This window comes from Phalacrocorax aristotelis, chromosome 6 (genome assembly GCF_949628215.1).
Source record: "Phalacrocorax aristotelis chromosome 6, bGulAri2.1, whole genome shotgun sequence".
Taxonomy (NCBI): domain Eukaryota; kingdom Metazoa; phylum Chordata; class Aves; order Suliformes; family Phalacrocoracidae; genus Phalacrocorax; species Phalacrocorax aristotelis.
The window spans coordinates 38,483,403-38,499,770 of NC_134281.1; the positions used below are offsets into that span (position 1 = coordinate 38,483,403).

Consider the following 16,368-nt stretch of genomic DNA (forward strand, 5'->3'; position numbering starts at 1 on the left):
AGGGAGGAAAGGGGAGGGGGCGGCCCGCGCAGCCCGCCCCGCCCGAGCGGGGTGGTGGCGGCGGCCGTGGCGTTGGCGCATGCGCAGCCGCGTTTCGCCCATCCAGTGCGGCAGCCGCGGGTGGAAAACCGCAGCGGCAGCTGTTGCGGGGAGCCGGGAGCGCCTCGCCTCGCCGAGGAGCGGCTGGGGCAGCGCCCGGGCGCGGGGCAGCGGCGGGGCAGCCGGCACAGCTCCCGGCCCGCTGCGGGCTCGCCGGTGAGGCAGGGCGGCGCGGCGGGCTACCCGGCGTTTTGTGGGCCGGTCCCCGGCGTTTTGACATCTCGGCGCCTCCGCCGGGGGCCGGGAAGAGCCGCGTCTCGGCCTGCTGCAGCTGCGGGGGCCTCGGCGGCGGCTCCCGCCCCGGGGCGGAGGGCTGGCGGCCGCGGCGGCCCGGGGCGTGCAGCCCTGGCAGGAGAGTCCCCCCAGGGAAGGGGGGGCCGGGCCCGCCGGGGGCCGTTTTCCAGAGAGTGGGGAGCGGCGGCGTGAGTGAATTGAGACAAAGAGCGAGGAGGAGGAGGAGGAAGAAGAGGACACTCGGGCTCTGCCACATTCCTGTGCAGAGGAAGGCGGGAGGCGGCGTTAGCCCTTTACGGACAGCTGGGTTCAGCGCTGCCCTCAGCTGCTGTCGGCGTATTTACAGACGTCTCTCTCGGCCGCGGGAGGAGGAGGAGGAGGAAGAACCATGTAAGTTCCGAATTGCCAGGGGTCCTGTGAGAAGATGGGGGATGCCGCAGACGCCAAGGAGATGAGGAAGACTTTCATTGTTCCTGCCATCAAGCCCTTTGACCATTATGATTTCTCCCGAGCGAAAATCGCCTGTAATCTCTCCTGGCTGGTGGCCAAGGCCTTTGGGACAGGTAGGTGGCGTCTTCTTCTTCCCTTTCTTTGATGCTGGTTCCTGCTCGGTTGCTTCGCTCGGGAGGACATGCGAGCCCTTCCCTGAGGAGCCGGGAACGGGGGGTGGGAGGTGCGTAGGGAATGGTTTTGGACTGCTCCCTCATCTTGAGGTTCCCTTACACCTTGTGGGTTTTTTTTTTTGTTTGTTTCTCTTTTGTTTTTCTTCAATTACCTATAATCTTTCTGTAGTAGTACCACCGTTTCTATTAGCGAGTCATTTTTCTGTATTTGAGCTAATACAGTTCTATTTTGGGAATCGAACTCCGTAAATTATGTTTTATTTATTCCCCAGGTCACACTTCTAGAATGCAAAAAACCACCAGCAATCCATGTTTGTCTGTTGTCTCAAATTTTCCCAACATGGTTTAAGAGCTGAACTGGGGGTTAGCAGTGAAAATGGATCTGTGCTGTTAGTTTTGACATGTGTGACGGTAGCCCGTAGCCATTTGAGTGGTTAAGCAGTAAGAAGGCTTTCAGGAAAAAGAGGGTTTAATGCCAGGTTTTGGCCTGCACAATACTGAAGGCTCTCCTTGTCTGTAAGCGTAAATGGCATTGATTGTAATGCCTCCAAAAGGCATTACTGCTGTCTTTGAAAACCTGGGCCTTGAGAAATACCAGACCTATTCTATGCCTGAAACGTTGTTGGGCCTTGAGGAATACCAGACTTAAAGGTCTTCTAAGGGAAGCATTTTGAAAATTTACCAAGCTGTGGGGTTTTTTTGGTGTGTTGTAGTTTTTTGTTGTTGTTGGTTTGTTTGGTTTTTGTTTTGTTTTAATATAGCTATATATGAATCACTTAATCTTCTGTGGATTAAAAATAGTGTTTTTCTTTGAAAGGTGATTTAGATATTAGCGATCAGTATTTTTGTCCCTGTTCTTTGTAGAATAATAGGAAAAGGTTCCTCCTGGAATTTTGCACCTTTTGCATTTAGGGCCAGAGCAATGTTATGTATTTGAACAGGGTTAAAGGTGTATCTTTATGATGCCCCTGGGAACTAATGGTAATTGACATACTGCTTCCAAAAAGCTGCATTCAAAGTGGTTCAACCTACTGAAATTTCAGTAAGGTCAGTAGCTACTGAAACACAGTATGTGTTCCTCACTTTAGAAAGAGAATAGATCACAATACTATTTCCATATAAAGATTTGCCGATAAACTCTGCTTACTCACCTTTGTGAAACCTGGGCAAGTACGTAATATTTTTATATATGGCTTTATCAGCTATGCAGACACAAGAAGTGAAATAGTGGTAGTGAAAATTCTTGGAAGTACTTGATTCAACATTTTCAGAGGTCACTATCTTTTTAGGTAGCTTAGTTCTATAGGCTCTACTTGTGGGATTTTGGGTGTACAGTGCTTGTGCAATTATATAACCCAGGATTCTAACCTGGAAACCTTTTTCTACTGGAGTTTGACAAATTCCCAGCCTGTGGTTGAAATGTGTTGGTTTATATTGGTTGAGTTTGTTAGATGTGCAGAGCAACTTGCAGGGCACTTTTCTGCTACTTTTCTACAGAAAGCGTGATCCAAACCGAATTCCTTTACACTTTCCCTTCATTACTGTGTTTGTTCTGAGATGCACAAATGAAGCATGCGTAGAGAAGATAATAGCTCTATCTGCCCTCTAAATATTGCCTTAATGTAATGGTATGAAGAGAGGTAACCGTACACAATTGTAGTGTTTCTGATCTTGCATTTCTTCCACTAGGTTAATATCGCTAGTAGCTTCAAAGAAGAGTTTGTGGCTGAAGTAGGGAAAAACAATATACAGGACTTGCATGTCTGCAATACAAACACTTCCTTTATACTTAGAGTGAAACAGAAGAATTGACCTTCACCTTTCCCAAGAAGGAAGGAAGTTTGGATTTGTTAAATTATTTGTTTTAGTTCTTTGGAGTAGATCACAACCTCTGTCATGTCTTCTACCTATTGCTATATGCATTTGTACCAAGGAATTACAAAGGATGATTAGTGTCTTTATGGATGCCACATTTTATTTCTTTTTTTTTTTATCCCTGAAATATTGGAATTCCTTAAGTGGGTAGGGGAAGTGAATGATTTTTCCCCACCCTCTCTGAAATAAATCAGTGCCATTCATTTTGATTAATGAAAAGTGTAAGTTTGTTGCAATCATATATCCATTGAAGAAATCTAAATATATATCAAATGGGCATGTATTTCGCATACCTAAAAGCATATTTTAATGCAATCAAAATTGTGAATACAGCTTGGCTAGGTGTTGTGAAGAGAATTCTCTCTTGAAAAGAGACTTTCAAATAGGTAACGTATTAACACTTAGTAGTGGCTTTTGGTGTTTGATGATTGATATCTGCATCCAAAACCTGAGAGACCAATTGTATATTGCTGTTGCCCTCGGTGAAGCTGCAAGAATAGAGTCTGGCCCACAACATGAGCAAGTCAGAGTAACTTGTCTTATTAGTAAGGTGTCTTATGAGAATAAAAGTATACTAACAGTCATGTTGAAGGCATCTTGTATGAAGGATTTTTTTAAGAATTACTAATTGAAGACAGCATTCATATTTAAGTGTTGAGGGAGCGTAGGATTTTGTGCCTTGATGTTTTGCTGCAAGAAAATATATCAGTGTTAGGTCAGGTTAAATGTTTTGTAATAACCAAATGATTTAAGTGACACAACTTACAGTAACTGAGAGGGGGGAAAAATTGGCAAAAAGTGTGAAGTATGAAAGTGAGAATTTTTGACTTTAGAAATTAGTATTATATGCCTAGTCTTAAAAGTGTAATGGCACCTACTTCATAGGAATAATTTTAAAAAGGTCTTGATGTTGTGTTATTCTCTGTCTTTTTATTTTTAAAACAACAGAAGTAGATTTCATTATTTTGAAGTGTGAAGTTTCTGTCTTCTCACTCTACTATAGTCATAGAAAACATGGCTGAAAAAATTGTTATCAATCTGCCATCCTAAAGACAGGCTGTGCTAAATAGACATTGTTCCTGACAGATGTTTGTTTAGCTGTTTTTTGAAAATCTGTAATTATAAAGATTCCATGGTATGTCTGCTAGTCAGTTTGGATCCTTATTTATCTCTAGATGTTAGAACAGCATAATAATCTTGATGTCTTTTGCTACACTGTAAACCCATTACTTGTCCTGTTCCAGGTGGATGTGAGAATGGTGGGCACTTTACCTCTTTATAACACCTTCCACATAATTAAAACAGTCTGTCCTCTTGCTCTGCAGTGTAGACAAAACAGACTTTTTTTTCAACCTTGTTTTTCTAAGTCAAGTTTTTTTGGACTCTGTTTTGTGTTCCCTGCCTTGCCCCGCCCCCCCCCCCCCCCCCCCGTATCTTTTTCTGTGGTTGGTTTTGTATTAATTCTGTACTTAAATCTACATCTAATGGTCCAGCTAAACCCTTACCAGTACAGGGTAGATTTGAAAAATTACTTCATCTTTCCAACTTACACAGTTATTCACTAGAAGATGTTTGCCATTTTTGCATCAGCCTAGAATTGTTGACTCATTCAGTCTGTGATTCACCGAGGCTCCATATCTTTCTCTGCAGAACTGCTGCCTACTCAGTTGTTCCCATCTTGTAATTGTACAGTTGTAGGTTCCTGCTTTGCAGCTATACTTATATAACTGCATCCTATTTTCAAACCACTTCTTCCACTTATCAAAATCATATTGGATTATAGTTTTGTCCTCCAAAATGCTTTCAATTCCTTTGTAGCTTCAAATTGTTTCTCTAGAACCTCAGCTAGTATGAATTAAAATACTAATTCTTGAACCTTGAAGTATATGTTCTTTCCATTTGAAAGGGGACCTCTGCGTACTCTTGGAAAATTGTTTTTTAGACCGCTTTGCATCCAATTTTTAGTTACTAACTGAAGACTACCTCTGACATGTGTGATTTTGAGAAAATTATGGGAACAATTTTAATGTCAAGTTAACTCTGTGGCTGTTCTACTATCCATACAATGCATTATCCTGCTACAGTAATAAATTTCACTGGTTTAACATGGTGGGAGGGAGTGACAGGAATAAAATTAAAAATTAAAAAAAAGCTGCACAAGCCTGAGTGCTTGTCCTAAACATTGTTGTGAGAATTTTCTGCATTCAAAATATAATAGTACATCCACCTTTTAAGGTTAAATTTGTCATTTGTAGGTGTCTGAAGCAATAGATTACATATTGCATCATCTGGAACTAAACATTACCCAAGAAACTTAAAAATAGCTTTCTCCTGATGATTAATGTTTTCAGAATTCATTTGCAGCTACTTACTGCTGTTTGCAGATGTTGCCAGTAGAACCGTGAAGGGAGGAAATAAACGTGGTATATCTGACAGAAACAAGTTTTAACTAAATACTCCCATCTGTTATACTGGGTGTTGCAGGCCAGAACATCTTTTCATCTTTTCTTAGCAGATGTAATTTCTCTACTTTTACTCAGTGTGGCAGCTAGCAAAAACTTGTACAAGAGTTTGGAGGATAAAAGCAAATGTTTGACTTTCTTGTGCAGAATTTTTCTTTTAATAGATTCCTTTCCATCACCTAAATAAAACCACTCTTAAAATAGTTGCTGAAAAATTGATACTTTGGTCAATTCTACTAAAATCAGTTGATTGGACTAATCATCTACAGAGAAGGTCTACTTAGAAGTGATTGTGTCACTCCTTTCTGTAGAACACATTTAAAACAAGGTTTGACTGTGTATCACTTTTTAAAAAGTAAATAAAATTGTATGAATCTATTAGGTTTGGCAGAGTCATCTAAGGTTGTAGACTGCATGTACAAAAGTACGGGAAGGTGAATTAGTAAGTGAACAGTTGTCAGGATCCTTTGTGGTACTTTAGTGACTCCATGTTTAAAGGTGCCTCTCATTTGAACCTGAATATTTATATGCTGTCAATCAGGAACTTATCACCTTTCCAATATGAGAAGTTATGTAATTTCATTTCTACAGCTAGCTGGTGGATTTTAGTGAGCAAAACTGGATACAATTCCACTCCTGAAATTAATAACTTTTAACTACTTGCTTTGGTAAACCCAGGTCTCTGTATGAAAGTTTTTGCTGATCATTCTTGAAAATGGGGCCGGGAGTGAAAAACCTGCAAGACTTTGCAAGAAAAATAGTGAGTTCTTCTTCTTGCCCCTTCTCTTTTCCCCTTGGAGAGTACATTATTACTGGATCAGGTGGTAGTAATGAACCTTTTTGCTATGGAGTTGAAATGTAGTGTTTGAAATTTATATGCCTAACATGAGTTGTGTAGTTCTAGATATTTCCTATATGTTTTTTTTTTTTTTTCAATTAGAAGCAGTCTTTAACTAAGAGAACCTGTAAGCCAGACACCAAAGCAGATCTGTCAGCTCATGTCTACCTAGTTATAGTTGGCAAAAGGTTTTCTTTGGTTTAGTGAAGTCTCATAATAGTTAAAAAAAAAGTGTTTCTCTCTAAATCTCTGAAACAATCTTTTGCCCTATTCCATAAGCTATTTAAATAATATTTTGACTATAACAGTCATCAGGGTGCTAGCTGAGTGAGAAGGTATTATAACTATACTACTACCTTTATATTTTTAAAATCTTACCTTCCCCAAAAATAAGTTCTGAAGGCATGTATGCTAATAAGAATTGATCCCTTTATTGCCAGGGTTAATTCTAAGTCATTCTTTTGTTTATCAAAGCCTGAATCAATACACAGGCCATAGTAAAGTTAATGTTAAACTTCTCCATTTTAATAGGAAACGCCCCTACCAGACCAATTCTATATGCTCTGTGAGTAGTGCTTCCTGTCGTGCTACTGAAGACGGAATATTGGATGGGATGGACAATTAGTGTGACCCAGTAGAGCATTTCTTATGTGATTCTCAGTGTTCAAAAAAATAACTGAAGTCTGGGTGAGATATGAAGGTAGAGCCTGTGCATGTTTTTTCCTTGGATGTTTTGGGGGTTTGGTTTTTGGGTTTTCCATGGTTTTTTTTTAATAAGGAATCCCTTATAATCCCAGGTTGGAAGGGATCTCAGGGATCATCTAGTCCAACCTTTCTAGGAAGAGCACAGTCTAGACAAGATGGCCCAGCACCCTGTCCAGATGACTCTTGAAAGTGTCCAACGTGGCCGAGTCAACCACTTCCCTGGGGAGATTATTCCAATGGTTGACTGTCCTCACTGTGAAAAATTTTCCTCTCATGTCCAATCGGAATCTCCCCGAGAGCAACTTGTGTCCATTCCCCCTTGTCCTCTCCATGTGACTCCTTGTAAAAAGGGAGTCTCCATCTTCTTTGTAGCTACCCCTTAAGTACTGGTACGTGGTGATGAGATCCCCTCTAAGCCTCCTTTTCTCAAGGCTGAACAAACCCCATTCTCCCAGCCTGCCCTCATATGGCAGGCTTCCCAGTCCTTTGATCATCTTGGTGCCCCTTCTCTGGACCCCTTCCAGCCTGTCCACATCCTAAGTGCAGAACTGCTGTCAAAGCAGTGGATAGTGGTCTATCTTTGTGGCGTCTAGAGGCAGGAGGGTAGGGTCTGTTTATTTGTAGTACTTCTGTAATGGTAAAGAATCTCTCAAGTTCAGTTTTAGTTAGGTGGACAAAGTTAAGAACTGTGACACTGAAATTCAGTCTACCATAAATTTATAGAGGTTGACCTTTTTGGATACTTGCCCCTAGGCAGAAGTCTGCCTACTGCCTGCTAGCCAAGAACAATGTAAGTGTCAGACTGATTCAACAAACCAAAAAATAAAAATTTTTTTGTAATATCAACTGCCTCATTTCATTTTCCACTCCTGATGAAAAGTCTTGTTTCATGATTTTTCTTCTTTCAGTAGCATCAGTTTGCTCCATGGATTACTAACCTGCTGTAAATCTTAGAAGTGGAGTGCTCACCGGAGCCTTTGAAGGTGTCTGCAGAATAAAGCAGCAAATTGAAATGCCTCCATCTTCTACTGAGGCAACTACAAAAATTCATAAACAGCAAAATAATATAAATCATGCTTTTCTGACCTGTTCTCAGTCCTCAGACTCTTGACTTCCCTGCAAGCCCTCTTGTGTCCAAATGGCAAATGTGGCACCAGAATCCTTACTGGCAAGTGGGAGTCTCAACAAAGTAATTTAACGCTGTTACCTTATGGTAAAAGCATACCTTTGCTGTCCTGCAGAAAACTGTTAAGTAATTGAGTCCATTAAGATTCGGCAAAAGTTAATCTACTGGTTTACAGTAGTAAGTGGTTAAAGTATTGTCAGAATTTTCATGAGATAATTCTGTATTAAATAGCAGTCTTATACAAATAGTTTTTTTTCTTGATGTCTTTGATTGATGTCCGTAACCTGCAGAGATGGAAGTTTTCTATGCTGAGGCTTAGTATCACCTTGTGGTTCCCAAGAATGATGTATATTTTATTTAGAAAGCCCACAGTGAAATATTTTAACTTGTTTATATTGTCCTCAGGAATAAGAGAGAGACCTTGTTGACAAAGACTAAGCTTTTGGACCTTCTTAATGCAAACATTCATAAATCTGGAATTGTGCACACTTAGAAACTTGAAAACCTCAATAGTCATGCCACTCAAAGGATTGTATTCATCAGTGTGGAAGTCTGGAAACTTTACAAAAACCCAGTTTGTTTTTAAAGAAAGTGTTTAAAGAAAGTTTTTAAAGAAAGACTTTTCATTAATACATTAATACGAGTAACTTTTTCCAAAGGAGGAATTCATACTATCCTCCAAGGAGTAATTCACACTTAACTGAGCAGAGAGTTTTGTTTATAAAACAGCTATTAAAGGTAAATTCAGGGGTAGTAGTCATGAATTATTTTTTAGATTATTCCTTCCCTTTAAAATGGTCTGTTTAAATGGAAAGTGAAGTTACACCACTATCTCATGGTGGGGAGAAATAATCATCTACTGTCTGCTTTAAAGCTTGGAGTAAGTCCTTTCTTTTTGTTTGTTTGGGGTTTTTGTTTGGTTGTTTGGTTTTTGGAGGGCTTTTTTGGTCTAAAGAGAGCATTGGCAGGGCTTTTGAATCCATCATAATTTATGGAAAAATTACCTGAAGATATGTTGAATACCATTGTAAAGTTAACCTGATTCTTAAATCTATGTTACTGTTTTGGGCTGATGTGGTATTTCCTTTTTGTTCTTTTCCCTGTGTTGAACTTGTACATTAGCTTCATTTAGTCTCTTCACAGTTCAATATTTACAAAATTCAAAATCTAAAAACATTTTTTAAACCTCTACCAAGAAAAGATTTCCAAAACTGAAATCTGTGGTCTTGTTGACAACTTTAGGAAAAAATATAGGGTGAAAGCAGTCTCTGGAGATCATCTAGTTTAACCTCCTGCTCCAAGAAGAGCTGGCTTCAAAGTTAGAAGAGCTTTCTCAGGGCCTTGTCCACTCATGTTTTGAAAGTCCCCATGGATGGTGGTTTTGCAGCCAGGTCCCCAGGCAACTTGGGCCTGTGCTGTGCTGCTCTCGCTGTGAAGAATTTTTTTACTTATATCCAGTTGAAATGTCCCTCGTGGCAGCTTGTAACCACTGCCTTTTGTCATTTCACTGCCCAGCTCAAGTCCATATTTCTGAAACCTGCCTGCTGGGTGCTGGAAGAGTGTGGTTAGATCCTCCCACAGCCTCTCCAGCAGAAATACACCCAGTTCCCTTGGCCTCATCTATATTTCATGTGCTCAACTCGGTGAACTGAGTGTCCCCGACATACCTCTCTAACATAGTTGCTGTACTTTGCCACAAATTTCAAGGTCAAATGATACTTCACAGCAGTATGTGCAACAAGGTATTTATTTTTAAATTGTTCATTTAATTCAGAGTTTAATCTTGAAAGACTCTTGTCAGCTGGGCAAGGGAGGGGATTGGTAGAATGCACATATTGGGAATTAGTATTAAGATTCTTCTCTGCTTAACAGAGCTGTTTAACAATCATCTCTAATCCTGCCAGAATTGTTAGTAGAGGCTTTTGACCCTGTTGGTTGTTCTGGTAATCTGCCGAGAAGTGGATGTAGCCTTGAAATTCCCCTCCACGGGACTGCAGAGGCAAAGCATACCGATCCTGGAAGAGCTGTTACTTTGAGATCAGTAACAGGAAGAGTTTCCTTTCTGTCTAGCTGCTGTGCTTTTCTTGGGTTTGTTGTTGTGTTTTGGTTTGTTTGGTTTTTTTAAACTGTAACAAAAAAAGAAGATTCAAACTGTGTTCTCAATCAAGATCTATGTTGATATCAAACAGTTTGATACACATTATACATGGGGAAAACTGCATGTGTTTCTGTCTGTGTGAAGGGGGCTCTGATGGGAATTTTTGTGAAGACTTCTGATCTTGTTGCAGCAGGGATTCCTTATTTGTATGCTTCCACATGTTTTGTTTTTATAAATTCAGAATATGCCTGTAGTCACAGTTTTTCTTCCTAGCCCCTTGTTTCTGTATCCTACTTCCCTAGTAAATTTCTTGTCCGGTTTATTTTTGTGAACACCGATAAGTTTCTATTCCAGATCTGTTTTTGTGAACACCAATGAAGTAAAAGAAATGGTATACATTTCATTTTGTCTTTTGCTGTATTTTTCAGAAGCAGAAATATCCTTTACAAATAATTATATTTGCCTTTGATAGTTATCATCTATATTTCTTTTTTTTTTTTTAGTGTATTGCGTTTTTTATTACTAAACCCCAGTAGTGGGTATCATTCTTTGACAATAAATGCATTTATTGCATCTTATCTTGTCACTTTAGGGTCTGATCTGGTGATAGAGAAGATCAGATATTACTCATTAATAGGCAGCGGGTTTGTTATTTCCTATCTTTGGATTTCTCTTCTGGATCAAATTTTCAGACTTGAAATATGTCATTGTCTCCAGTGAATCTAAAACACAGATTATGTGCCTTCTGTTTGTGCGTAGCTAACTGCTCCTGCCTCAAGAGGTGTTTTTGCATATGGGAATGAGAACTTTTTAGGTCTTCCAAGAAATTTCAAATCGCTTAATCTCTTCCTGCCTGTTGCCCCCTGCCCCGTCTAACTTCCCATGTGATTCAAAAAGGGTGTGTGGTTTTCTGGGTGTGGTTTTTGTCTGTGTGTTTTGCGGTTTTTTGTTTTGTTTTGTTTTCTCAAAAAAAGCCAAATCTGCTGCCTGTGCATTGTGCGATATTTACAGAAAATGTTTTCTAATGCTGTCTAGCTTGAGGAAATAGCATGAAGATGCTTTAAAAGTTGGCATTTGGAATTATAGAGGATTAAGTCATGAGGAGGACTGCGTTCCTGATACTGAGGTGGAGGTGGATCATGAGGAACTTCAGAAATAATGACCTTAATATTTAAATAGGCAACGTATGGACAAACAGGGAAAAGAAAGAAGGACAGGTAGAAGTGGGATAGATGGAAATAATACCTAGGGAAGCAGGTACCTAGCACCTCAGAGTTCCTTAATTAAAAGTGCTTTTTATAGTATTGGATGACTGGACGTCCTACAGAGTCAGTAAGCGAGGCTGGCAAGTGTCAAGGCAAGATTGCAATATCATTGCCTGACACTAGTAGTTTTTTTTGTTGTTGTTGTTAGTAGTTTTATTACTATCTTGTTTAAAAAAAAAAAAAGCACTGTTGTTAGGCATTAGGCTTGTATTTTAAAGGGCAGATTATTTTTGCTGGCAGTATATCTTCATCTTTATTCTAAAGCAGAGCTGTCAGCTTTCTAGCCTGAATTAAGTAAACTATACCTCTCTTCCCCATAATATTCTGAACTGGCAAATAAGAAGTGATATCCTATCCTTTTTTACCATCTTTATGACATTTAAGAAAGTGTGTTTTAATATGTCTTTCCCTTTTCGCACTCTATAATGCACATCTCCTTTCACAGCTAGAAGGGAGCTATCTCTTCCTCCAAAGCCCATAATGGAAGCACATGAACTCCAATAGAATATGTATGAGGAAGAAGATAATCTGTCATTATCTTGTGATGGTGTTTTGGTTTTTTCTCTCTCCTGCTCCAACCGTATTGGGCTGTTTACTCCACCCTCTGCTGCAAACCTTGGCTGTTTAGCCATTTATCCAGCTGAAAGGTGAAGGGGATAGGAACTTAGAGTTGCATTGCTGTTTTCCTAAACACTTTGTTTTTTCCCTTGTAGGAATTAAATAGGCTTTTCCATTTGGGATCAGGAAAATAATCATGTGCTCCTTATGCCAGTGCTGATTTTGGCTGGGATAGAGTTAATTGTCTTCACAGTATCTAGTACAGGGCTATGTTTTAGATTTGTGCTGAAAACAGTGTTGATAATGCAGAGATGGTTTTGTTACTGCTGAGCCGTGCTTACAGAGTCAAGGCCTTTTCTGCCTCTCGCCCCACCCCACCAGCGAGCAGGCTGGGGGTGCACAAGGAGCTGGGAGGGGGCACAGCTGGGACAGCTGACCCCAACTGACCAAAGAGATATCCCACACCATATGGCAACATGCTTAGCATATAGAGGTGGGGGAAGAAGAAGGAAGGGGGGGATGTTTGGAGCAATGGTGTTTGTCTTCCCAAGTAGCTGTTGTGCATGATGGAGCCCTGCTTTCCTGGGGAGGGCTGAACACCTGCCTGCCCATGGGGAGGAGTGAATGAATTCCTTTTGCTTTGCTTGTGTGCGCAGCTTTTGCTTTACCTGTTAAACTGTCTTCATCTCAACCTGCGAGTTTTCTCACTTTGACCCTTCTGATTCTCTCCCCCATCCCACTGTGAGGGGAGTGAGCGAGCGGCTGGGTGGGGCTCAGTTGCTGGCTGGGGTTAAACCATGACAATCCCATAAATGCTGTTGGCTTAACTAATTTTACAACAATGGAGAGTGAAATTCTTACATGGGGAAAATGGAGCATCTTGCAGTGTGTATGTCTACAAATCAGAAGTCTAAACATCTAAGTTATTTTCCACTTCACTGGTGATTTAATTTCATTTGATCTAGTACTATATTTAATTAATTTATAACTATTACTTTTGTGGTAGACAACTATAAATATAGTCTGCCTGTATGGTGTTGTGTAAAGTATTTGGAAAAACTGTTAGATTGTCTTGGAATGCTAGTTTTGGTGTTAAAATCTCAGCAAAATCTTGACAGAATCTTGCATAGCTTTCTATGGGTGCTAAGCCAGTTGATTGAAAAAGGAGGAAAGCCACAGTTTTAAGGGAAATCAGTAACACAAACAGGCAAATGAGAGTTAATATTTTGTCAGAAGGAAATTTATACTATTTTTTCCCCTCTTTTTCTATTCTTTTAATTCCAGTAAAACATCCAAGCATTTATGCTTAACTGCTGGATTGTCATCGTTCTGTAACACATGACCTTTGAAATAGGTAGTATAGTAATCAAATTGCTCTTGTATATATGAAGCCTAGAAGGCTGCTGAGTGGAAGTTTCCCTTGTTGTATCGAATTATTCTGTGCTAAAATGTAGTGTTCCATTTCCATTGTAGTATTGTAATAGAGGTGGGGTTTTGTGTTTAAATGGGTGTTGTTCTGCCTGTATATGTCTGACCTATGTCATGCTATGCCAAAGGAAGTGAGAATATTCGAGCATGTATTTGGAGAAGCCAAGAAATTTTAAAGTAATGATGCAGTAAACCACAGGTTGGCCTGCTGGTATGGCCTTTGCAGTGTGGAACTCTTTTTTTAAATTTTTTTTCTTAAGTTTCTGTTTATCGTTCAAATATTACATTCGTATGCAATTTTCCCAAGGGTTTTATATCATGATGACTGGGAAAGACTCTGGCCTTCCCTTGAATATGCCTTCTTTAATATAGAGTTCATAGATATACTAAAAACAAAAACCCAAATGGAACTAATACTATATCTATCCTTTCTGATACAGACTAATGCTTTTTCTTTTTTTTTTTGTTTGTTTGTTTATTTGTTTTTTAGAAAATGTTCCAGAAGAACTACGAGAACCATTTTACACAGACCAGTATGACCAGGAGCACATTAAACCACCTGTTGTTAACTTGCTGCTGTCTGCAGAACTCTACTGTCGTGCTGGGAGCCTTATTCTCAAGAGTGATGCTGCAAAACCACTTCTAGGTCATGATGCTGTTATACAAGCCCTGGCACAAAAAGGCCTTTATGTCACTGACCAAGAAAAGTTGGTGACTGAACGAGATCTTCACAAAAAGCCAATTCAGATGGTGAGTGTTTAAAGCTTGTATGTTACGTTTCTTCTATTCTTCTGTGCACTCCCAATGACTATGTATCTATCTTTTTAACATGCATCATTATTTTGAAGTATTCTCAAGAATTAAATGTGATTATTTACTGAGAGGCTTATGACTGTTTTGGTTTGTTTTTTCTGTTTCCTCATAGTTGTCAGTGCAGGTGTATTTCTTCTCTACTGATGCTTGAAAACAGCTACCATTCTACTTAGTTCAAGTGTTACATTTGTAAATATAGCAGCGACAATATGATCACTTCTATTTCAGTTTCACAGCACTGACTGTCAGTGAATATTTCTGTGTTGGAAAAGTGGTTTGAAAATAGGTGTGTTTTTTCCTGCCCTCCTTATAGAAATCTTTGGTTAAAAGCTTAAAAAAAAAAAGTTTTGATGACATAGGCAAGTCAACCTAATAATATTCAACAGTCACCAGTTAAATATTAAGTCAATTTAAAACACACAGCAATTGTATATTCCTTCCTTCCTCTTAATAATGTCTTTGCTTTATGCAACTGCTAATTAAAACATTAGTTCCACAGATGAATGATTCTATTACCAAGCTGCTAAGTTGTGGATTTCCTTCCTTGTTTGGAGCTGAGTAAAAATAAAAAACTGTCTGTAAAAAGTATGGCTACATGTGGCCAATCCTTTCCTCTAGGATGTTTATAAAATGACAGTTTTATAGAATAAGATTCAACTATATTTAAAGTGAGGTATTTAAAATTATTTTCACCTTTTTATTTTTTAATAAACAAATTTGTTTAATAAATTAAAGTATGAGACTACAGAGGTTGAATTGACAGCTTCCATTTTAATACAGAACTTATGTTTGCTTGTTTGAAATCACAAGCAAATTTTATTATGTTATCAATGGAACTAATGTTCCTACTATACTTGGAGGTATTTGTGGCACAGTCTGGTCTTTTCAGATTAGAATACATTGGACACGGAGAATAAAATGTCTAATAGAGAAAGGACTTCTATAAATTTTCTGTTATCCATTAGCTGAATCGAGACCTTGCAATCTAGTTTTTGGAGGGCCTTTTCTGTTTGAATCTACCCTCTGGAGTTTGACTGCTCTATTTTAAGTCCTTTGATACTTTTGTGGTCAGTGACCTCTAGCTGCTGCTAGAATGGAGGTGTGTGGAAATTAATACAGCCATGTTTTTATGGTCAGCTTATTAGCAGCTTGTGTTTACTAACATGTAAGAAGTCTAACAAGTATTTGGCAGAATATGTCTAGAGAGTCTCTGATCAGTTGGTATCAACTGATCAGTTGCAGAGACTTTACAGTTGTGACATCAAAGCCATTGATTAGTAATTAATGATTTATTCCATACAGTATTGCCAAGAAATATTAGGCCTCTTAGTTTGGCAAAATGTTTTTTAGAAGTGGCAGTAGTCAGTAACTGTGGTATAAAGACTAAATTCTTTACATCCACTTTGTTTTTATTTTTTATTTGAAAATTCTTTCCTGCTCACAGAATCCTTAAAATCCTTTTTAATATCCTTTTTAAAAAGGAGAGCTCAGCAAAGAACAAGTGTCATTTTAGGAGAAGCACCTGTAGATAGCAAATAAAAGACTCACTGAAGCAGTGATAAAAAATTTGCAGGACACATTGGCAACAGTCATGGGTGGTTTAGGAGTGAGTGTTTACAAGTGTTCATAGAAGTCAAAGCATTTAAGACATCAAGAAACAAACTTTCTGACTGTTTGTGTTTTTACAGAACTTAATTCTGCTCTTGTCTCTGAAGGAAGAAAAGGTTACTGACCTGCATTTATGAGCCTATGGTTTTCCCATTTCGTTTTTTCATTTGATCCCTTTTTAGAGTAGTTGTAAGTAGCATATCTCTTCAGAGCTGTCAGCTGAGAAAATGTGTCAGTATACAATAGTTTGGTTTGCTGATCTTTAATTCAGTAATTAATGTTGCTTAAAATGCATTTCAGTAGCAATTTTGTATTTCCCCTGTGCTTGAGTGGATGTTTGTGTCTGTCTTTCCTGTGTTGGTTAGATATAGTCCAGCAAGTAGTTATTCAAGCTTCAGTGTCATAACAGTTGACGTCCCCGGATTCCTACTCTGTCCCGGTCACTGGTCCCCACGCCAGTACCAGCAACAGATGAGTGTACTGATGCTGTTGAGTTAGTTCGCAAGCAGCTGGGATGTGACAATGAGAGGGAACGTCACAGTGGAAACACAACTGGCTTGGGCAGAAGGGCAGCCATATCTAAAGTAATTGCTACCATAGAAATGGCTGTGAAACTGTAGCCTCAATACTAATATT

General features: G+C 39.3%; 1 protein-coding gene across 4 annotated transcripts in view; it reads left to right on the plus strand.

The window, feature by feature from the left end:
• Positions 1 to 104: 104 nt before the first annotated feature.
• CAMSAP2 (calmodulin regulated spectrin associated protein family member 2) overlaps positions 105 to 16,368 on the plus strand; it is a 93,669-nt gene continuing 77,405 nt past the window's right edge. For 2 of the 4 annotated variants that reach the window (XM_075097243.1, XM_075097244.1), the window contains exons 1-2: positions 106 to 896; positions 13,802 to 14,061. In XM_075097243.1, the coding sequence (XP_074953344.1) occupies positions 758 to 896; positions 13,802 to 14,061 (399 nt within the window). In that variant the 5' untranslated portion in view covers positions 106 to 757. Of the gene's footprint in view, positions 897 to 13,801; positions 14,062 to 16,368 lie in introns of all 4 variants that reach the window. The other 2 variants (XM_075097242.1, XM_075097245.1) reach the window with 2 other exon arrangements.